The 23222-nt window shown below is 35.8% G+C and overlaps 1 protein-coding gene across 8 annotated transcripts in view; it reads right to left on the bottom strand.

Annotated features, from left to right (window-relative positions):
- Positions 1-23222, bottom strand: part of PAN3 (poly(A) specific ribonuclease subunit PAN3) — a 75641-nt gene that overhangs the window by 5700 nt on the left and 46719 nt on the right. For 7 of the 8 annotated variants that reach the window (XR_011724402.1, XM_071736628.1, XM_071736595.1 and 4 more), the window contains 12 exons: positions 21803-22050; positions 21133-21237; positions 20426-20483; positions 19157-19318; positions 18921-19037; positions 18726-18827; positions 10832-10997; positions 10322-10409; positions 4827-4966; positions 3892-4021; positions 917-981; positions 382-520 (listed from right to left, as the gene is read on the bottom strand). Coding sequence is in view for 7 of the 8 variants with exons in the window: in XM_071736628.1 (XP_071592729.1) it covers positions 382-520; positions 917-981; positions 3892-4021; positions 4827-4966; positions 10322-10409; positions 10832-10997; positions 18726-18827; positions 18921-19037; positions 19157-19318; positions 20426-20483; positions 21133-21237; positions 21803-22050 (1520 nt within the window). In the remaining variant the exon portion in view is untranslated. The remainder of the gene's footprint in view (positions 1-381; positions 521-916; positions 982-3891; positions 4022-4826; positions 4967-10321; positions 10410-10831; positions 10998-18725; positions 18828-18920; positions 19038-19156; positions 19319-20425; positions 20484-21132; positions 21238-21802; positions 22051-23222) is intronic. The other variant, XM_071736603.1, reaches the window with a different exon arrangement.

The raw sequence follows: 23222 nt of genomic DNA, 5'->3' as shown, positions 1-23222 counted from the left end.
CAACTGTACCAGCAGAAACCTCCTCCAGTTAAAGGGCTTTTATGGATCCTTTATGCTGTGTTGAAAGACCAGAGTAGCATAAAGGGACCAGCATTGCTTATCCACAGTATTCAGTGCATTCTAGGATGAAAAGTCAATACTGTCTCATGCTATATTACCAAATTCCAAGTTTTAATATTAATGAACTAAGTTTATTTCATATATCCATAAATGTTCGAATATTAGCTTAACGAATACATTTTCATCCAAAACAGGGGCAAAATAACCATCAGTTAAATCAACAGAATTAACCTATCAAGACCAACTTGCTTTGAAGTGAAATACTATGTTAAAAAAGTTAACCCAAACAGATTTTTAAAAGCTAACCCAAGTACAGTGTACCTTGTTAAGACATGAGATAATGTGACTGAGGTCAATCCAAGGAGTACCCGCTTCTGTCACCTGATGGAAAAGGTGATCTCGAAAGAGCTTAAGTAAATACCTGTCTCCAGTTTCTGACCAGGTTGGGTCTTTCTGAAACCTGGTGTAAAACAAAGGCTCATGTTAAAGCTCAGAAAGTTAAGAAAAAATTAAAACCCACAGATACACATCACTTCATCTCAACTGAGTATATCTACAGTTTGCTACTGTTAAAACAAGTAATGGATTTCCTCAAAAACTATTGCCAATCAAAAGAGACTGCTAAGAGAAAGCATATTAAAAAATAAAGTAACTTTAGTGTATCTATTTGCAAGCCCTCTCCTTTATTTAAAATTTTGGTCAAAATTGTTTATGTTATTTTTCTCAAGGCTTCTTAAATACTCCTTTCTTCAGAGTAAATATGAGAAAAAGTTTAGCTTAAATTTACAAGGGGAAAAATCTTGCACTGCAAACTGTTTTTTACATACTCTGCACCAGGAAAACAAGTATTCCTTACTCTGGCCTCTCATTGATTGTTCCCAATTTTGCTAGAAGTCTAAACAACCTTCCATTTTGCACCTCCTAGAAAAAAAGGAAGATGATATTAAGGTTTCTAAAAGATAAAATTAAGACACTTATTTGCAAAAGATATACAGCAGTAATGCCAATGAAGCACTATTCATCAGTGATTTAATGTAAGAAGAGGATATAATTTTTTCAGAAAGACAGAATGCATTATATTGTTATTGGTAGCCCAATGCACATTTTAGCAGTTTAAATTATAATGTGGAGATTTAACGACTAATGATACCTTGCTGCCCCAGCTGAAACTGGATCAGGCAATCTATTTCTATGTGGAAACGTAAGTCTAGTCTCTCGCCAACCTGTACTTACAGGTTTGCTAAAATATAGTAAGTTAAACAAGAATATGTTTTTGCTTATATATACACACACAGTTAGCAAGACCTGCAGAAATATACCAGTAATACCTTACTTCAGTTAAAGATGAGAGGGAACATCTACCAGATTTGTTTTTCAGAAATGCTTTGTAGGCCATTATTAAATATTTAGCAGCAACGGTATCTGATAAACATTCAAAATGCAGTTGATTACAAATGTAACTTTGAAACATGTTTTTCCAAAAAAGCTAGAATTTAAATCCCACAACAGTATACATTCTGAATCCAGTGACAGAGATAAAGCAATGAAAATGAACTCACAGAAAGGACAGAACATTGGAATTACAGGTGCTTAGAATACATGCAATTGAAAAACTGATCTCACACATTTTTCTTTATCACTGTGGATACAGTAAAAAGAGTTACATCTTAGCTTACATTACACTGTGGATTAATGTTAAGTAAAACCTGCTGAAACCTGGCATGAAAGATTCTCTCCTGATATTATTCATATTCTCCAGTGTCCTGGCTCTCCAACATTACTCAGGATGCTAAGCTGAGTCTCATTCTATGAATGATCATCTTGATTTCAAATTAAATCAGTGTAGAGTAGATTATTGTGCACAGCAAGGTAAATAAAGTAGGCCAAGTTGATAAAAGGTTGACCTCAACCTGTGGGTTGGCAAGAATTCTATTACAAGTCCAGAAAACACATAGCAGAATGGCTTCTACCAGAACTGTAGCTACCCTTTGAGACTGACAGGGAAGACTTACCTTCTCCAGCTAGCAGAGATCTATACAACCTCCAAATAATTTTTTTTTGTATGTGGACAAAGACAAGTGAAAACCTCATCTGTGCGGATGCCAGTGCCTTGTGACCAGCATTCAGTGGTGACACAGGTAAGCAACAACACTGGCACCAAATCTCCAGGATTGGTAACCTGTAACCTGGAGAGCTCTTCTACAGAGTGGTTTAAAGAACACTGGAAAAATGGAGGCTTTGAATGGTGTGAGATAGAGGTGATGTGAATATTAAAGTGAGAAAGGAACAGAATATGGTAATGGGGTCATCACTGCTATGTGAAATGTGAGTTTTAAGGGGGAAAGAAAATATTAATGGTTTCAAAAAAACTAAGTTAATAACTGCATACAAAGTATTTCCAGCATCAGAAGTCCCCAAGTTACAGATGACTGAGTGCTTAGAGGACTCAAGGAAAAATATCATATATGCTTGTCTTGTTCTAATACTCTTCCCTAGGAATCTGCTTTGGAGCAACAATAAAAGGAGGGTACCAGGCTAGACTGAAGGATACTGTAGATCTGATGTTACTGAGAAGGCAGCAGTACAAACACATTATCATATGACAGCTAATTAGACACTGCTAGTTTATCACTGCCAGGAAAACAACTATTGCCAAACTGGATGCTACGCAACAACTTGGATTTGTAGTGTCTCTCCCCTGCCAGTGATAAGCAACTTCTAAAAGCAACTTGACTGAAATTACAGACTGCTTAAGTATTGTTTACAGGAAAATCTCCATCTTTATTCTGGGAAGAGGTCCACCTGCCCAAATTTGTGGAGGCACATTGGGCCCCTTTAACAAGAAATGATCTGCAACATCTTCAGAGCAGGAGTAGTGGTTGACTCCGATATAGTGGGCAAATGTCATCGACCACTTTGCATCAAATGTAGGTACCACCTTGCTCTTCCACAGCTCTTTGCTTCTAATAGATTTCACTATATTTCACTATATGAGGGAAAAACTGCTATCCAACAAGCTAGTGGAGGAGAAATTAAGAGAATCAGTCCATCAGAATCCTAACCACTGGTCTACCACCTCTTAAAAAAGATATTTAATGAGGGCATGAAGTGGAAAGGAATCACAGGACTTGATTAAACCCTTAAAAACTTGATACTCTATGCTGAACATATCTTTAGCATCATGAAAGCATTCTGTAATGCATCTCAGTCTTGTTAGATGATCTTGTGATCAGTGGTTTCTGATAAGCAGACACCCTTTCCTGTTGAACAAATACACACTAAACGTGCTGGCACTTGGCACCTTGACTGAACTTGACAGGCTAACCAGACCCTCACAGCAACAGGTACACAATTACACAGAAGCTGAGGATGACAGGTTTTACTTGCCACATTCATTTGATAAGGAATACATAGGAGATAAGGGACACTGGAATGTAAATCTATCAAAAAACTTAAAAGCAACATTTGTTGCTCTATAACCTCTAGCATGACACAGAGTGTGACATTCATTTCCATCATTTACTCAGCATGCTACTTTTTAACCATTATACAAAGAACACCTTTTCCCCAGGACTGGTGGTTGGACATGAAGATGATACTACAACTAAAGAGCAGTTGAAGACACCCTAAAACTAGTGGTTCTTGGAGTTTTTTAACTTTCAGTACTTTAAGCTCATAGTTTTCAAGTCTGCAGGCAGATGACTTAGGTTGATAGGCAAACAAAATAAAACAAACAACCAACAATAAAATAGTAGAAAACATTCCCTCTTAAGCTACAGCTGTAGAAATACTGACTATAAGCCTCCCTCTAGGAATTACTAAATTATTTACCTTTGCAAGGTCTTCCTCTATTACATCATTTCGCATTTGAGCAGCATCCAACTGAGTATAGAATCGTGCACCAATCATAGGCATGATATCATTTACACTGCGGAGCCTGTTTTGGTCAGTCAGCAAATACCTGCCAAAATAGCCCCATCCCCAAAAAGATTACTTAAACATGCTGCATGTGCCAGAGAGATCATCCTATTATGATTTTATAATTATTTGACTCTGATGTCTATTTAATATGCAAAGTCGACAAGTGCAGCATTTTTAAAGAAGATATTAACAAAGGATGTGTGATAACTTCCATGGACACATCCCAGCAGTTACTTATACAAGATTGGAGTGTACTGGCAAGGAATTGCACAGTTCACCCACTCAAACAGCAAGAACATACTCAAAAAGAGAGAAGACCAAGATTCAGATTGTCATGCAACTGTTTTTTAAATAAGGGAGGGGACAGATTTCTACTTTTCTCTCTTAAGCTGCGAGAGGAGAAAGGCTACTATACTAGAGAAAATTACAAAATAATATGCAAAAAAGTGAAGTTAGCACTTAATCCTTTGGTCAGAAAAGCATATGTGCCTATTTCTCAGCACTTTCTGAAATTGTAAGGAAAGACTAGCATACTGCTATGGGAGATAATAAACAATGAAACCAAGTACTGAAGAAAACTAAATGCTTCTTTTGTTTAACTCCTTATTCTTACTAGAAGCTTTAACAGCACTTGATAAAGAATGGACATGAATTTTATTAACTACACCACAGAAATACACATTATACAAATTCAAATTACAATGTTCAATGATGCACTGGCTGTGCAGACAACTCAATGACAATAATCTGTAATAATCTTGCACCTGAAAATACGATTTGACACTTTGATTTGTATGTTTAAAAAAGTAGAAGTTTCCTTTAAAAGACTTTTTAAGCAAACTTACAAAATCAGATTCTTCAGATCAGAGGAATAGTTGATTGTCACCAGTTCCATTGCTTTCTGCAAATTCTCTCTCTGAATTCCTGCTAAAGAATTGCAAGCCAAAGCCAACACAACTTTCCCCAGGGAGATCAGATCTGCTTGCTAACAGGGAAAACAGAAGAAGGAAGATTCTTAGCATACATAAATATTACCTATGGTACTAGATGGTGTTTGAAAAGGGAGTTCTTCAATAACCCTAAAAGAATTTGAGCAATTAAAATAAGGGCTATTCAAATCACAGTTCAACAGAACTGTCCAAGTTACAGTAGTCAAAATATAAAGAGAAAAATCTGTTCTGACTGTTAGCAACTTCTAGGTACTATATTTATCTTGGAATGCTTAAAATCTACATAGATTTAGGCTTAAGGATAGTAACAGAGAGAACTCTTGAGCAGGGAGCAGAAGCTCTGCAAACAGGTTCTCCCAACCATCCACCTGCTCACTCCTGAGGAGTCAAGCAGTTGATAGCAAACAGAGCAAGTCTCTCAATATGAGATGCAAAATACTAATTAAGAACTTTGTTAAAACAGAAACAGCATTTGCTGGATTCATATCTTTTCACATTGGCCATGTAGTGTGAATTCCACACTGGAATCCACACTGGGATGTTTCTGTTTTAGCGAGGAGCTCAAAGTTTTTCACCTATGATGGGCCACGGTGAAAAGATATGAACTGCCTGAAATAACTAGACAGGAATAGATCTGTAAGTCTGGTAAACTGAGTGTCACATTTTAGGAAAAAAATTCTTAGTGTTACTAAACATTTTCTTGAAGAGCAGAACTGCTCTTAAAGATGAACACTGAAAACAGGTTGCTCTGCCACAACACAAATTCTGACAATTTTAATAGATAGACACCAGAAAATATCCTGAAAAGCTACACCAGTTTTAAAGCTCACCCCTAAAAACAGGAGCCTAATGACATTCATAGCAAAAGCTGCCTGATCCTTTTCATTGTAATGTTTTGCATACAACTTGGCCATCTATTAAACACTTAGAGTTCCATGCTGAATGCCTGCTTCAGAATGAATTTAACAGTCAGCTATTTAATAATATAAAAATTCAGTATTTTCTTTTTTTTTTTTTTTCTGAGAAAATAAGATACTTTTGCAAAAATAAAAAAGTTTAAACTTCTAATTATCAAGAACATCAGCTCCATGGTCTGGGACAAGGCTATGACGTTTAGCAAAGAATGTAGTGAAAAAAAAAGAAAAAACCAAGATATACACCTTTTGTCATGTCTGTAATAAAGGCCAAAAATTTAGCAGCACTACAACATTAGAAGTGGCATACAAAGCTTTAGAAAACTGCTGTGATGGTGAACACACCACAGCCCCTCGTAGCTCTTCCACCCAGAGGGAGGGGTAAGCACATGTGCTGCCTCTGGCTGCAGCAGCTGAGCAGAGCTCTCCTTGCAGTTGTCTCCCAGATGCTAAGGGACAGAGTCAAGGAAACATTTCCAGGTCTCTCCATGTTCCCACTGTTTCCCTATCAAGTACGATTAAGTGCCACAATTTAAACATGGATACACAAACATGGCAGAAGTTGAAAAGCATGGTACTCTTATAGCTAACAAAGACAGAAACAGCATGTGGAAAATGAGACAGAAATAAGGACAAAATGGTGGAGAAGGAAATGGGACTGGCATTTGCTCTATTCATTTTCCTAAGAAATCTGTAGTATTCTGTAGCATCCCTTTATACTTCAGTAAACAGAAATGACCCAGAGCAAGAAATCCCATTTGGATCCCAAGTGGGAACCCACTTGCTTCTACTACCAAGTAGTTCATTTTTGCTGCAGAGGATACAACTCTAGTAGTAAACAGCAGTTCAGTTAAGAGTCTTATCAATTCAAGATATCTGTAATTCTGCAAGATAATTCAGATTGAGTGAGATGAATTGCTCTCTGGAGCTGCCTCATTATTTACTGACAGCTGAAGCCCTGAAAGAAAATGTTATTACAATGCCCAATGTTTGAAGTTTTACAAGGGCATGTAGTCCATAATTTTCCTGTTTGATGGGGGAATCCTAAAATATCGAGTTGAAAGGGACCCATAAAGATCAGGATTTATGGAACTCAGGTTCTTATTTAAGAAATGACAAAACTCCCATCCACTTTCCAACCCTACCCACGCAAGACAGAGTACAGAACATCCTAGAAGCTGGGCCACACCAACCTTTCTATAAGGAGGCAAGCCACATATGCCTATTAAGACCTGACCTTCCCTCTGAAAACATCAACAGATGTTGCTCTTCCTGCTCCTAGGCAGAGAAAGGAGGCACACAAGAACTACTACACTTCCTTGGAGAAGAGACACCATAAATAAATGCTGTATTCCTACAGTAGTCTCACCAGTGCAAGGTACAGATCAACATTAAGCACTATCATTTCCCTTTTTTTATATTTCATATCCTGCTTTGCATGTGTTTATGGATCACATCAGTTCCTTTCACCATGGACCTGCCAGAAGACTTTTTGCTGTAATAACTAGCAAAACAGTGACTATTAAATGATGTTGATTTTCAGCTTCAAGGAAAAGCTTTACATCTTATACATACAGGTTGCCTTTTGTTCCAAAATGTTCCTTGCATGCAGCTATTGACCATTTAGTTAGCAATTCAATTCATAACCATAACCTGTACCAATCTATCTTTTTATCTCCTGAAATCTTTGCTAGTAAAGATTTTATCACCATCACTACTTCACTGATAGATACATTAAGCAGCATTAGACTAAAAGCCAGCTCATAAGAGATAAAACTCAGAAACAGCCCTCTTCATTAACATCTCCCTACTATCAAAGGAAATTTAAATATGCCAATGAGCAAATTAAAAGTTAATTGAATAAGGAACCCTTTTCCCTTCTGAATATTTTTTTTAATATTAAAAAGGTATGTGCTGCTATGCCAAATGCCCTGGAGATACCTCAGCATTTTATACACTTGGCTTCATCTGCCAAACAAATCCTATTTTGCAAGACCCATTTTCCAGAAATTCTTTGAAACTGACATTACTTTTTGTTTATCCTGTTTCACTGCTTTGCTTAGATCAATATCAGCTCATCCACTCTACAGTTCTGTGGATTCACTTACCCTTTTAAGTTCTGGAATTGCACTTAGAAGTCCCTCCAAGTTTGGTTCTTTTGTTTTTTTGTTTTGTTTTGTTTTTTTTTAAATAAACATTAATACTTTAGGTGCCTCTTCAGCTACTTATTTTAAATTAGGGAAGGTATAAGTGAAAATTATTTTGGCTTACTAAATTAAAATTAAAATACTTGCTTTGAGCAAACATAACTTTATAAGCCTCATCAAATCAATAAAACTTGTTTTTTCTCTTCATTTTGTATGGAGAGAACTCACCTTCGTTTTATTCCAAATACAGAAATATTTCTTAAACTTCTCTACTGTTTCTTACATTAAACACTTATATTTTTCCCATTATCTATCTGTCTCTTGTGACTGCCTGACACAGCACTTACAGACTGGGGTACTGGAAGTGCTTGAATTCATAGAGGTTTAACACCTTGTTGCTAATGCAAGTGGGCATTCATGTTTCATTTACTTCTTTTGAGCTTCCCTTACCATTTCCTTTATTTAACTCTTCAGTTATCATAAATTAATGTGTTTAACACAGATTGTAAAGAACAATTGCATTCCTTTTACACAGCCCCTCACTGTTCTGGCCAAACTCTTTCCTATCTACTTAACAATGGGAAATAGCCAGAAAGTGACAGATGCTAACAAAAATACACCTTTCTCCACTGAAGACAGCAACAAGGAAATGCATATTAGCTGGGCAGTAAACCAAGAGATAACCTACATTTTTAACAGTCACAGGAGTCCCAGAGGAATTCAGGAACTGTGTCATGGATTGAGAGGAAAAAGGACAAGCAGCAGCTGTTTTTTATAATTTTATCTGGCTAGGGCAAACAGAGGTAGAGCAAGATAAATGACTCTTGAATTTCAAGGAATGAACTTAGTCCAGAATCTCTGAAGGAATAAAACAGATTGAGACAGCCTAGCCTTCCCTAGAGGAAGTGACAAAAAAGAAGGCAATACTATTTTTGTTACTCCAGTTTAGACCTTCTAAACTATGTGTTTAAGAATATTACTTTTCTGGTATAGCAGTGATACCATTTGGATACTAACAATGTATAAAACATGCAAAAACATCCCCCCTAAACTAAATAAGGCATTACCAAGAAAGTTAGTTGCCAAGTACTGGGCTCCTATGGTAGTAAATGCTTTTGACAGATCCATGTACCTGTGAGTATTTTAGATTTGTACTTTCAAGTACATTAAATGCTTTGCTTTAACATTACTTGAATGCCATAATATCTCAGGAGGATCTCTTTGCCAGCTGCAATTAAAACAAAAGATTTAGATTTAAAAAAATAAACCTCATTACATTTTTAGGCATGGAATCCCTCACTTGGATGAATTCCTATGAATGAATTCCTCTCTTCTCTCAGCTGTTTTCCAATAAACTATTACCAAAAGCCCACTGATATGTAGCTGGACAGGGGGGAAATTCTTTGATGTAGTCAAAGTATAGTGAAAATGGCTCTACATAATTAAAAAAAAAAAGTTTTTGAATTTCTAGGACACGGTCTTGAATAGGCTAGTTTCTGCCTGGCCCAAGATCAAACATTTCATTTATTACTAGAAGACTCTGAATAATCAATTTTCTCACAGTGAATAAGCTCAATTAATGAAAAGAAATTAAATCCCTACTGTAGTCTTTCACTCCCAGTATGGCCAGGGTATGTGATGACTGCTGAAGCAATGTACTTTACCCTGAGGGGAAAATAGAAAAAGAGGCACCCCTGTACACAGTAATATTCCAGGTGACTGGGGAATATTTTTTTTAAGTATACAGGAATTCTTAATTCCAGAATTATATAGAGTCCACACTCTAGAGGACACCAGGAGAGGACAGAAAAAATAGCAACCTAAAATAAAGACAGACTAGAACCTTTGAGGAGTGAGGAGAAGGTCTAAGTGCAGTTATTTAACAGATCTCGTATCTCTGAACAGGTATTCACACCTAGTTATTTTTGTTAAAATGACTAAAGAGAAAGCAGAGCAAAACTGTTACTGAACCATACTTTTTTGACCTCTTAACACCAAATATAAGATTTTTTAAATCTCCTTCTTTTAGAAATTCATATTTTAAATAATTTCTGACTTACATTTGTTAAATACTAATAGTTCAATCTCTTGATGAATTTGTTGACATTTCAGAAGCAAAAGATAGCAGCAAAATAAGCATTCACATTTATAAATCACAAGCAAATTTGAATAATACATGGCAGAACCAAGATCAGATCAGTGATGAAAATACAGTTATTTGGAGACAGACATATTGAACTACAGTTTAAGATCCTTGTCTTCCAAAAGGAATCACAGTGGTTTGCAGCAGTTCCAAGTCACCAACCTAACTATGATGCTGTTGTCTTACCTGAAACTGAGCCATTAATGCCAGAGGATTATTTTGACTGTTGTCAAATGTCAAAACATCAAAGATTCCAACACAATTAACTCGTAACCTTCAGGGACAAGAAAAAGAAGTGTCATTACATTTTGTTTATTACTCAAATTTTCTTCTTCTATCATTGACTGAATGCTTTGATACAACATAAAAAGTCATCAGTACGTAGTAAATTACTATGAAGCAAAAAATACTATTTTACTATTTAACAAAATGAAGCAGGAAGTTTTCAGTTTACAAATAAACAAATTTCTAAATTGTCAGTAGTGGATCAGTACAGTACTTTGAGGCAAAGTCTTCCCAAAATACCTTCCAGAAGTACTTAAAAGAAAACTTACAAGTTTTAGCATGCCTTCATTTTTACTCTCATGCCAATTAAAAGTAACAACTTCCTAGTTAGAGATTGTTATTTCTGTAACAGGTACATGGTCAGCAGCTACCACGGTCACAGTTCACACTGAGAATGAGCATTTTTTTTACCTTGTTTTGCCTGTTACTAGAATTTTTGTTGGATCCATAACCCGGCAGGCCAGCCCCGCAGTGTGAATGGTCCGCAGGGCAGAACTGAGCTGCACTATGTATGCCCAGATCAAAGACTCTGGTAGCAACCCAGCATGCTGCCGTGGCAGAGGTCCATCGTGCTGACCTAGGAGTAAAATATTGTAAGCATAAACAAGAGGCTACTACAGAACATTGAAGTTAGCACATTTGGAATTACAGAATTAATTCACAAACTCATTTCGTTTAACTCTTAACAGTCCTCAAACTTATCAATTGTGCTTCAGTGGTTGGGGCAGGGTTTTTTGGGTTGTCTTGTTTTTTCTTGGTTAGGATTGGTGGTTTATAATGAAAGCCACTACATTTTTAAATGTAAGCAATTCATTAGGTATTATTTTTTTCCACTCTCACATTCAAGAAAACTATGCTGATTTTTTTTAAGTTTAGGATGAATAATCACTACAAAAAGATCACTCATTACAAAGTGCTGAAAGTGGGGGGTACAGAAAAATACATCGATACTTCAGAAGTAAAACTACCAGTATTCTGAAACAATGAGCAAGCACCACAATACCTGCAACAGATTCCATTTTACCTCCTTTTTTGTATAAATGCTTACAAATTAAACATTCTCTATCATCTTGATAAAGCAAAGTAACAAGCTAGTTTCAACCTACATGGACAAATCAGACCAAAAGATTTGGTGACTAAACATCACTGAACCAACTTCATGTGTTCTGCTGTGACTCAGCTCCCTGACAAGCCCATGGGCCATATGAAAGCAATGTATCATCACCTCATTAAATGGATTTGTAGTCCTTTCAAAAGTCAGGTTAGTTCTTTGCAAACACACCCCAAAATCCTACACTGCAAATTGCTTGAGTAATATTGAGCTAGAGATGAAACAGTAAAGATGGGTATAACTAATTTTTAGCAAGATATATGTAATACAAAAGAAGCTGATTCTGTTTGCATGGCAAAAAGCTGAAGACAAAAATACATCCAGAGAAAGACAGTGCACCTCAATTTACAAAACATGGCAGACATATTACAAGTTTGCCTCAGTCCTGGTTTGCTAAATTTTGAGAGAAGTAGTATAGCCAGTATTCAATAAAATCATGTAAGCAACTGATTCAGTTGTAAATGTATTGCACTCCTCTCCTTCAAACATTTTTCTTTTGTTTTGTGGGAGTTTTTCCCCCCCCCCCTCTCTCTCTCTCTACAGGAAGCACATAAACATCTGTGCACTTGCTCAAAATAACTGTGTGTGTGTATATACACAAAACCACATATGTGAGTGTTAAAAAATGAGGATCACTGAAAAACCTTTACCTAGAAATTTTACTGATTTCAGGGCAATGGGCTGGGAATGTTGCTGCCTTTCATTTTATGAGTTTTCACTTGTTTGGTTTTTAAATTTTAGTTCATTTTTCAGGTTGATGGTGCTTTGGTTTAAATTACAATCATCACAACACTGACTCCTTGAAATAGCCATAACCCTGGCATGCCTACTGAAGGCTGAATGAGATGTTCTTTGTTTTTTCTGGCCTTCTGATGAATTATTATGCAAATCACTTCCCACAAACCAGCATACCACAAGTCTCACATAGCAAACTTTTCCCATCATGATTCTCCCATCTTCACCATGACAAAAACTATGAAATTATAAAATAAATGAGGAATTCTAACTTCCTTTATTAAAGGCTTTTTCTCTAGTTACTACTTGCTATAGGATACACCCTATATTGGGTAAACAGCAATGTGTGTAATATGTCTAACAGGAATGCATATGGACACTAAGACACACTAAGAGTCACATCTGTATGAAATAAATATTTTCAGAACAAAAATATTATAATATCCCAAAAGCCCAAACTTGTGGTTTATTTTTCTGCATGCAACTTAAAAACAACAATTAATTTCCTAATAAAGGCAGTGTAACTAAGAGAATATTCAATACACACTGAAAATCTGAAAGCTCATAGCTTCTTCCCCTCTATCAGAAAATCTCAAGCAAGCAACAGCGTTATTTTACTACTGGAAGGACTGGCTTGAGGCTAGAGATGAATCTAGGCTGATGCCTTCAGACTGGTGGGTTGCACCCCATGTCCCCATACACTAAAGGTAAATGCTACAACAGTGGAAGAATCAATTTTGAAATGCCTTCATACCTATCTGTCTGTTCAAAACAAGTTCATTTTGCTGCAGTACTGACTACAAAGTATATCCCAGGAGGGGCTATCAGGCCTGCCACAGACTGCACTTGACCAGGGACTCAAGGAGATGAGACCCAAAAGCTCACACTTCAGGCAAAACAGAAAAAGGTTTGGAAAGCTTTTTAAAAAAACCCACTGAAAGGAAAAAAAAAAAAAAAAAAAAATGTAACAAGAATATAAAAAAGCATTACAAAAATTACCAGAATTACTTTAAGCCAACAAGTGTTACTTCAGAGGCTTCATGCTTGATTTGAAGCAGGCTTCCCACCACAGGCTGGATCCACAATAACAATGTACAAAATTTCAGATTATGTTCTTCCCACCTATTGCAGGGCAGACTCTGCCAATACTTTCATCTCTCCGAGATGCATAACAGATACTATTGGAGAAGATGAAAAACTAAAGAGTTGCCAAACCCAAAACTACAGGATATCCATTATTTTCCCTTGCAGCATTAAAATAAAGTCAATATCAACATCATTTATTTTCAAGTTCAGTGGTCTGATATTCTTCACTGAGCAAGAAATGTCCCCTTTGCACTGGTGTATTTCTTTTTTGCTTCTTAAAAGAAATTCAGTTCCCCAGAGCAAGGATAAAGCCAGGGATAGTCCTGATGTGGGAAGAAAAAGGCTGAGACCATCAGGAACACCATCAGAAAGCATTCTCGTTAGCAGCAATTCTCAGGCAGTCATGAAAAAAAAAAAATCAGAAGCTGAAAGAAAGATTTAGCTACTCAGTAAATTGAACCTCTCAGGCCTGTAAATCATTCTTTTACATTGACAGCTGTGAATTGTTCAGTGTCTGCTTTGTGTTCCTGATTTCATGTACTGAAAGCTGGCTGAATGCAGTAGCCTTCATTTCTCCTCCCACTTCTCCAGAGAAACCTGGGCTTCAGCTTTACATTTCCCAGTTTTCAATATATACAGAAAAGTTCTGAACTACTAGTGCAGCACTACATTTTGTAGAAAATCTGATTTTTCTCAAAAACTTGAATTTATGTTGAAAAAAATCCAGTTTTTGGCAAAGGTAGTTTAGAAAAATTATTAGTCACATATTTTGTCCTCAACATGACATTGACTTTCAATGTTGCTGCGTTCTTTGTCCTCAGGTACTTCATCTAAGTACATAATTTGTTCCTTTTTCAATAAAAGAGGTATTTTATAAAAATCTCAGAAAGTGGGGATGCAAAAGCTATAAAGTCAATAGTGAAGTACATTTTTGTGCATTACACACTAATGCGCCCGAAGTAAAAGAAGGCTCAGAAAATTAGGCTGTCTTCATTAGAAAGTCTGTGTAGAAAGGCAGTATTTTTGGTGCTGAAAACTAATAATAGCATGTACACCAATGTTCAATTACTCAAGAGTTTTTTAATAAAAAGACCAAAGGACATACTAAAGGCATGCTTATTTCTGTCAATCACAAAAACTCATCAGGACAAAGCAAAAGCATTCGTGGTAGCAGAGGATAGTTATAATTTACCAGGATTTTGTAGCCAATAGTTTTCAAATATGTTCTTTTCAAATGTCACTTACCATTTAATTACTGGACTGTTAAGAGCAATATTTATTTGGGGCTAACTTGCTAAGTTAGAGAACATCAGTTCTACAGAGATAAATGCACTAACATGTACTATAATCTGAAGTTGAGAAATACTAGATGAGTGGAAGAAATCCAAGATCAAGAACAGTTCATTTAATGTTTAGACACTTTGAAATAAAAAGAAATTGTATTGAGGAAATATGAAGAATTAGAATCAAACAAAGGAACTTTTCAAATCAATATACTCCAAGAAATAATTAACTGAAGAGACAGGCTCCTGATTTTAAAACTTGTGAAAAATTAGTGAAATACACCACAACATCAGATTTTCACATTTGTGAAGAAAATACGTAAAATATTCTGAAGAGGGTATTTCACTGCATAAAGAACACAAGCAATAAATTCTATAGAGTTCAAAAGCAAATACATCAGTTTACAGTATAAACATAATCCTCTATTTTTCCACATCAAATCCTTTCTAAAATGGTTTTGTAACAGTGTCTGTAAATAACACGGCAAAAAGAAAAAAACCCGAGACTGACCACACTGACACCAGTGACATGCAAGACAGCTACATAAACCATAAACCTGGTCTTTTAACTGTCAAAGTCTCATGAAGCCAACTGGAGTGTTCAACATAAATAAGGTTGCATACCTGAAATCAAATTCTCTGAGTTCACTGATCAGGTTGACAGTGTAGTGCCTCCTAAAACCTTTAAAAGCAATTGTACTAATCTGGGCCTCATGCTGCAGAGTACCCAACTTCCATCCATTCCCCTGCTTCTCTTGGGAGTCTCCTCTAGGCAGGCAGACGGCCAAGAAACTCTGTGAGGGGATGGAGAAAGTATCCGTGAAGGCAGGCAATTCTGAGAAATCAAGTTATAGGTATGCAATCTTATTTTCCTCTCTTAAATTGCTCCTTCTACTGAGGACTAGTCTAGAAAGCAGCAGTTACCAAAATATAAAGGCCAAAGCAAAGATGTGCAGAAAGATTTGGCAAAATTGGTAAATTCCAGATGATTTTTTTTCTCTGATTTATCTAAAATGGGAAGAGGAAACAATGAGAAGTGCCACAGGCAAGAGAGAATTATCTTCCTTAAATATCCCTGTAACTTTTGCCCTAACAAGTAATTTAAATTAATATTTTGGCTGAACAGAAATGGGTGTCTGATTTCCAGTTTCAAATATGATCCCTGACCATAAAAGGAAGTTGTTGCAGGCCAAATAAATAGTACAGAGGCATGGTGGTCAAATAAATAGTACGGATAGCCCACTAGCCAATTTCAAAGACACATACACCAAAGTCAGACTAGTAGCTTGCAATGGATACCTGAGCATACAAATATAAACAGAATACTCTACTAGCCTCCAATGATTTGCAGCTCAGAGAACGCCTGAGCTAGAGACAATGTCTTTGCAGTTAATAGTTTTCAAGTTCTATAAGTAATCTCACTTTCCCCTTGAACTTTGTCACAAATTATTGTGGACGTTTGCCTAAGTTCCATGGCTTAATTACATCTATATAGGTTTTCAATTTGCTACCTGGCTGGTTTCATTTGTCAGTCCTTAGTTCTAGGCTGGAAGAAATAGCAAAACATTGTTGCTTACTCATTTCCTCTTTATCCCTGATGATTTTTCAGACATTTATATGCTAGTAATTTTTAACCCCATCATATTTCTGCCCATCTTAAGAGCATGAAAAGTACTACTCCATTTTGCTGTTCAACAAAAGCTCTTCCATGCCTCTGATGATCTTTTCTCAGCCTCTTTACTGGCCTTCTACACCCTTCAAAACATATAAGGAAGACAACTACAAAGAGGACTTTATGATGCATTCACATCTTGAATACAAAAGCCTCCCATTTCCTTGTTCACTCTTTCCTTAATAATCCGCAACAATTCATTTCCTACTTACTGCCATTCAGCAAGAGGGCTTTTTCTTTAAGCTACTTAACCATAGCCCAAATCTATTATTGAGTGGTTACAGTCACAACCAAGGCTATCATTTTATGCTTAGAGTTATTTTTCCCCTCAATCATACCAGTTTACATTACATCACCTGCTAGATTATTGCCTGGAGTCCCAATCTTGTAAGATCCTTCTGCAATCCATCACAACTGTTGTTTTTTTTAACAAACCAAGTAATTTGGTATTAACAGCAAACCTTGCCAGACCATTATACATCTTCAGTGCAGACAGGTGAATGTGTTAAGAATACAGCTCCCAACACATTCTTGAGACTCCATCAGTGATGTTCTTTCACTCTGAAAATCAACTGTTCACTCCTCATGTTTCTTCTAGTCATTTATTAATCTAAATGAGGATTTTCTCTTTTATCTCATGGTCACTTAGTTTCTTTTAGAGACTCTAATGGACATAGTTGAAAACCCAAGACCTTATCTACTGGATCTTCCTTCAAAAAACTTTTAATAGATGAGACACTACTGCCCTTTATTGGACCAGAACTGTGTTATTCTTTTCCAGTGTGACAGAACACGTCCCAAGGAATTTTATTGAAACTTCTATGATTTTATCTAGAACAGACATCATTCTTCTATAACACTGTAGAGATAAAAACATAACAAGGACTGATTTACATGGAAACTGAAAATCACAGGTGGGAGATGCTCAGAAATCCTGCATGTAGCAGTCATTAATCTGTGAGTTGGTATTGCAAGTTTATGCTACCAAATTAGTTTCACATCAGTCTCACTTGCCATGGGATCTGGTAAGTCAAACTAGGGTTACCTCTGAGGTATTACTATCAAAACCATTGGTGGAATTCAAGTTCCACCTTATATCTTACTTATACCTGTCAGCTCAGGTATAAGTAAGGCCAGCAGGAATTTTTCTGTTTATTAGGGATCTACAAGCCTTCAAATGTATTCACACGCTACCAGTCCCTCATACTTGGCTACCTGGTGGACCAGAGTAAAGATTTCCATGTCAAAATTTGAAACAAATTGAATTCACAGATGAAGCATCTATTTCAAAAGGCACCAGAAAGAAAAACCTTAGCTTCTGCTTCTGCTTATACACTGGCAGCCTAAAGACAATCAGGGAACATCTACTCTAATACAATAAACAAGTGCAGGTGGTAATCCTCTGGTCACTCCTATTGCTGGATTTAATTTCAGGGTTGGTCCTGCTTTAAGCAGGAATTTGAGCCAAGAGCTCCAAGGGTACCTTCCTACCTTAAAGCCTTTCTGTCGTTCCATTCAGCTGTAACCATTTCTCTTTCTCAGCATGGAACTGGGCTGTATTAATAGCTTTGGCCTGCTGTGTTCCAGACAACACCTGGATACAGTTTGTGGGACTGTATGGGTCATGAACCGGACACAATAAGCAGTGTGACTGGCAGCATACTGTTATGGAGAGGAAGAGGCTTTAGCCATATGGATATGAGCTCTGCTGGGTGACTTGCTGAGCCACAGGTTCTGTGGCTGTGAGAGATTTTTTTTATGAATGTAGATGTAGCTTTAGTGACTCCTTTTAAGCCATAGTATAAATCTGAAAAAAAATTAGACCTATCACGTGAAGTTCATGTCTGAAAAGACTATGTTAGACAATTTAAAAAAATCTATTTCTTGTTTAAGTAGTTCTTCATGCTTTAAACATTAACTAAAACACTAATTTACTTTGAGGAAAAAAATGTAAGTGGAGGGCCGCTGAGCAGCAAGCATCAAACTGCTACAGCATTTGTCTAGTATGATACTAGAAATATTTTCAGTAAGTATCAGTATCACCTGGTGACAGACCTGTAATTATGACCCCAGAATTCTTGGCTCCCAATCCTGTCAGATACTATCAATTTCCTTACAAACTGACATTAAATTTGCAAATTACTCCTAATTCAAATGTGACCACAAAAAGTAAATTGTTCATTAATAGACTTTACCATAACTTTTGACTCTACCTATCCCACGATGTTATTTAGGAAAAAAAAAAAATATTTTATAAACATCAAGTGAAGAAGAATCCTCTGATCCCAATCAGCTTATGATATGACAGAACTGATTAGCTAAAAAATGAAGTTGAAGAACTATTTCTGAACAGTTGTTTATTGCTTAAGTATTGAGAATGATTTATGGAAGTACTGGATGATACTGTATTTGTCTTACCCCATTTTCGTTTTGTGAAATAGGCATCAGCACTTGGGTCATTGAAGTGTCTGCTCATCATAGTCTCTCCTCCAGCATGAAAATCATATGCAAACACAAGAGCTTAAAATAGAAACATGTGACAATTACTAACTCAAGCATATTTAGAAAAAAAGCTCAACACATCGGCTGGGGATAAAGACAGCAAAAACTTACAATGTTCTCCAAATGCTTTAGTGGTAAACACTTCACGCAAGGTTACTATATTTGAGTGCTGAATTTTTTTCCACATGTCAACCAATACCATGCACTTTGTGTTAACAAGACGAAAACCTAGAAAAGAACAAAACCCTTGCTTCAAATGTAATGTTTTGGAGGAGAAATTTACTTGAACATTTCTTCTGAAACTACTAAAAACCAGCCTGCTATTTAACTATGACAATTTTTCTCACCATGTATCCTCCGAAGGCAATATGGCAGGTCATCTTTACTATTTACAGCTTTATAGCAGGATGTAATGTACCCAAAGTTGCTTGTTTTCTGTATCCGATTGGGTGGTGGCAGTGGTTCTAAGGGAAAGAGACTGTGGTAGCTGTCCACTTCCGCAGGAACTGCTGAAATCAGTTTATACACAGAGAGGTATTAGATGTCAATTACCTTTGATAAAGTTATTACCACAGCAAAGAAGATTAAAATGACTTCCGTTAATAATGTAAATTCTTTGCATCATGTTTTAGGTGCATGTAAAGTTAAAAAAGCCACAAAAATCTGTATTTTTGCTTTAATCCCAATATACAGGTTCCTGGAAGATATTTCACAAAGCCAAAATAACTGTATTCAGAAAAAGTTACACCAAGCAGAAATCAACTGAGTAGATGGAAAGATCCATCTGCCAATTTCTCACTTTCCTTAAAAGTTAACCTGAGTGACCTTTCTTTGTTTTTTCCCCACACAGATTCATAAACAAGTATTAATTTCCATACAGACTGTCAAAACCACATTTTCATCACAAAAAGCAAATTTGAATCTTCTGTGTTGTAGCACAGAAAAGAGAGAGAGAAATGGAAGTGGTGTGGGTTTACAAATCAGGTTAAGATATTACTTTTACAAGAAGAGATTCATCTGAACTTCATCTGGATTAGTAAACTAAACTGCTGGGGGTTTTTTTACTGTATCATTATCATATTAAAGACACTTGAGAAGTAAGGATATGGCAATGAAATAAAAGATCTGTTTAAACCAAGTGGAACAAAAACATAAATTCTCCAAAAACCAAATTACAACAAACAGTATACACTTTCCTGGCCTGACAACTAGTACAAAGACTTCTCTGATACAGCAGACTATTCACTTAAAAAAAATTTGCTTATTTAATATGCATCCTTAAAAAGAATATCTAATATGTAAAAAAGTAATACAATACCATTTATCATGAGGCCTTATTGCCTGTGTCAGCAATTCTAAGTATTCCCACGCATTAAGGAGTATCAAAAGAGAAGAAAATTACAGAAGAAAAGCAACAGAAGCAAAAATTTTTTTTATTATTATTTTTTTTTAATTTCTGAAATATTTTGTATCTGGTTGCTTCACAGCCCAGGCTGATGACTAAAACTTCATGAAAACTTAAAGAAGGTGGTATTTTTTGGGAAGATGTTAATATTGTTGAGTACACATGACTGTGGAACAACACGATCACCATTCAGTTTATAAGAAATACTTACCAGGAATATCAGCCTGATCAATCTGGGCCATAGTTATTAAATGTCTGTTTATTAGTTCCTGAAAAACAAATAAAATCAAGTTGTGAACATTATAATTCAGCTCATCATTTCTGATAACTTAATAGCACACTGTCTTTGAAATACCAGCTACTTGTGCTGGAACAGGGAGCTGATGCAAGCATCCGGGGGGAAGAAAGGGAAAAGGCCACTAGCCTGAAAATGTTCATGCCAAAATATATACATTATTGAAGGAATGAGTTGTAGAAGACACATTAGGTAGGACCAGCACTGACAGAGGCACCTACTACATTAAAGCTGAAATAAACAATGGTCACAGCTAGCCTTGAGAGAAGGGCTCACCAACTAACACCTGCATATATACTTCTGTATCAGTGGAAGACATTAAAACTGGATAGGATTACAGCTTAAAGAAATGCTACATAAATCAACTCAGGCACACCAAAACAATACACAAGAAGAAGACTTAACTGAATGGTAAATTCAGGTCATTAATTAGATTGCAGTCAGAAATGCTGTAAGCTACTCCTGTCTCCTGTTGTACTCCATTCATAATGGGACTTAAAATCAAGTTCTCCATGGGGAGAACTGACTGCACAAGACTGAGCAGCTATTTCTCTTCTACTGTTGATGATTTTCTTATTTTTGCTAAGACACATGATTTTCCTTTAAATTCTCTGTCATCTTACCTGTCTGAGCTCATCTGCCATGAAGAAGGAAGGTGCATTTGCTTTTGGCTGCATGTAAGCAACATGAGGAGCAGCTGGATGGTAAATGTGGTAGTTCGGAAATACCTGAAAACAAAACATTTTAAGAACCAGTTTTAAGTCCTCAAGAATAAAGGAAATGAAGAGCTTTGTGACCCTTTTAGTTTTAACTACAAAGTGGTACATATAGACTTACAAAGTCTATATGCACAGTACATGTTATAAATACACTGTCAGATACATTACGATTTCCTCATGTAATATTCACTATTAATGATTTTAAGAGTGTATGAATGTGTCTAAGTATGCACACAGTTATTTTAACTTTTTCCCCCCACTGTAAATGTAGGAGTTATTTAATCTATCAGAAAAAAAAAATCTGAATTTTGGATATTTGCTCATTATGCATTTATCCACTGACATGTACATAAAATTTTTTATTGCTGTACAAAAGCACAAAATTCTACACAGAAGAAAATGAAAAAAAATTCTGCTTTTTAAACATCAGTTATTTTTGAGAACAGCTGCAACAATTGAAAGACCAAATCTTCATACGAGATAAGGGTTTCAGATTATTAAGAATACTCTCTGCAGTATCAACCAATTTAGCATTTGGAAACTCCATACATTTCTGTATCAAAAGCAAACATACCATTCCTGTGAGAGGTGCTGGAGTTGTATCAGTGTAGAAGTATGTGGTTCCACCCACTGTTTCCTTTTGGATCACCTGGCCAGTAGATGGAGGCTGAGAGACAGCATTAGCGGCAGAAGCAGAGGCACTAGTAGGCACCATATAGTTTGCTGGGTTAGGAGTATGACTTCTTCTTCGAGGAGCAGGAGATGTATGAGGAGTTATTTTGGGGGAATGAAGAGGAGAAGATCCTGCTGACAGTGACATTCCTTAAAAAAAAAAAAAAAATACATATACATATATATTCTGGATCAAATATGTCATAAAAATATTAGCAATTTGAAAAAAACTGCCTTCACTACCAATAATATTCTGAGGTGAGACACATGAGGATTGTTACATCTGTATGAAGAACATTAAGAGCAAAACTGAAGAAATATGTTTAAAAAATTTTTTTTTGCTTATATCAGAGAAAAAGGGCTTGGAAACTTATGATCTGCACACCAAAAGATGTAATAGATGCAGAAGGAGTATAAAAGGGCAGATGAATCAAACTAATGCTGTGTCTAGAAGTGAGTTTATTAAACTGCAAAAAGATAAAATATTAATGACTAAGTAAATGTTTACTAACTGTTACATTAGCAATCAATGGAGGTTGCCAAGATGTAACATCACCTAATTCCTTCCTAATTCAAAATTTAGTTAATTGTCATTCACACATTTGCTTAAGTTACTTCCATTTATAAGCTCTGGTTACCAGACTGTTTATAAGCAGAAATAATTCAAGCAAATGAGTAATACAAAAGTAACTCCCTCTCTCTCTCTGTCTCTCTCTTTTTTTTTTTTTTTTTTTTTTTTAAAGGTGTTTTTTTTTTAACAAATCAAAATAAAAAAAACAGTATTACTATTAACAGTTTAATCAGCATCTGGGGAATGATACTAACTAATTAACTAATGATGTTAACATAATTTTTGTAGATTTTCATTTAGCTTCAATATTACTTTTTTGACATCTCAAAAACTAAGCATATTAATTAAGCACATTTATTCCTTTTATTCTTAAAAATTTAATCATTCCAACAAAATAAACAAGATTTTAAAATGTAAACTATAAGAAAACATTTTACCTTTTTAATGGCATTATCTATTAATTTTATAAAAAATGGAAGAATTTGAGAATTTGAGAAATGTAAAAATATAACACCTATATTTCTCTGGACCAGAACTTCTCTTTATAAAATGTGAATTATAATAGGCACTTCTGAATATTTTTAATATTATTTAATATTATTTCTGGATAGTAACAATTAATATCCTAAAAATCCATAAACAAATCAACTTGTGTGACAGACAGATTTTACTCATAGTGATAGCACTGGTTTATGCTACAAAAGAAAAGAAGTCTCCATTAAGGCAAAAGTTGTTTTGAGGGACTGAATAA

This window comes from Heliangelus exortis, chromosome 1 (genome assembly GCF_036169615.1).
Source record: "Heliangelus exortis chromosome 1, bHelExo1.hap1, whole genome shotgun sequence".
Taxonomy (NCBI): Eukaryota; Metazoa; Chordata; class Aves; order Apodiformes; family Trochilidae; genus Heliangelus; species Heliangelus exortis.
Note: the sequence above shows the minus strand (reverse complement) of the source record. Positions and strands in the feature narration are given on the sequence as shown.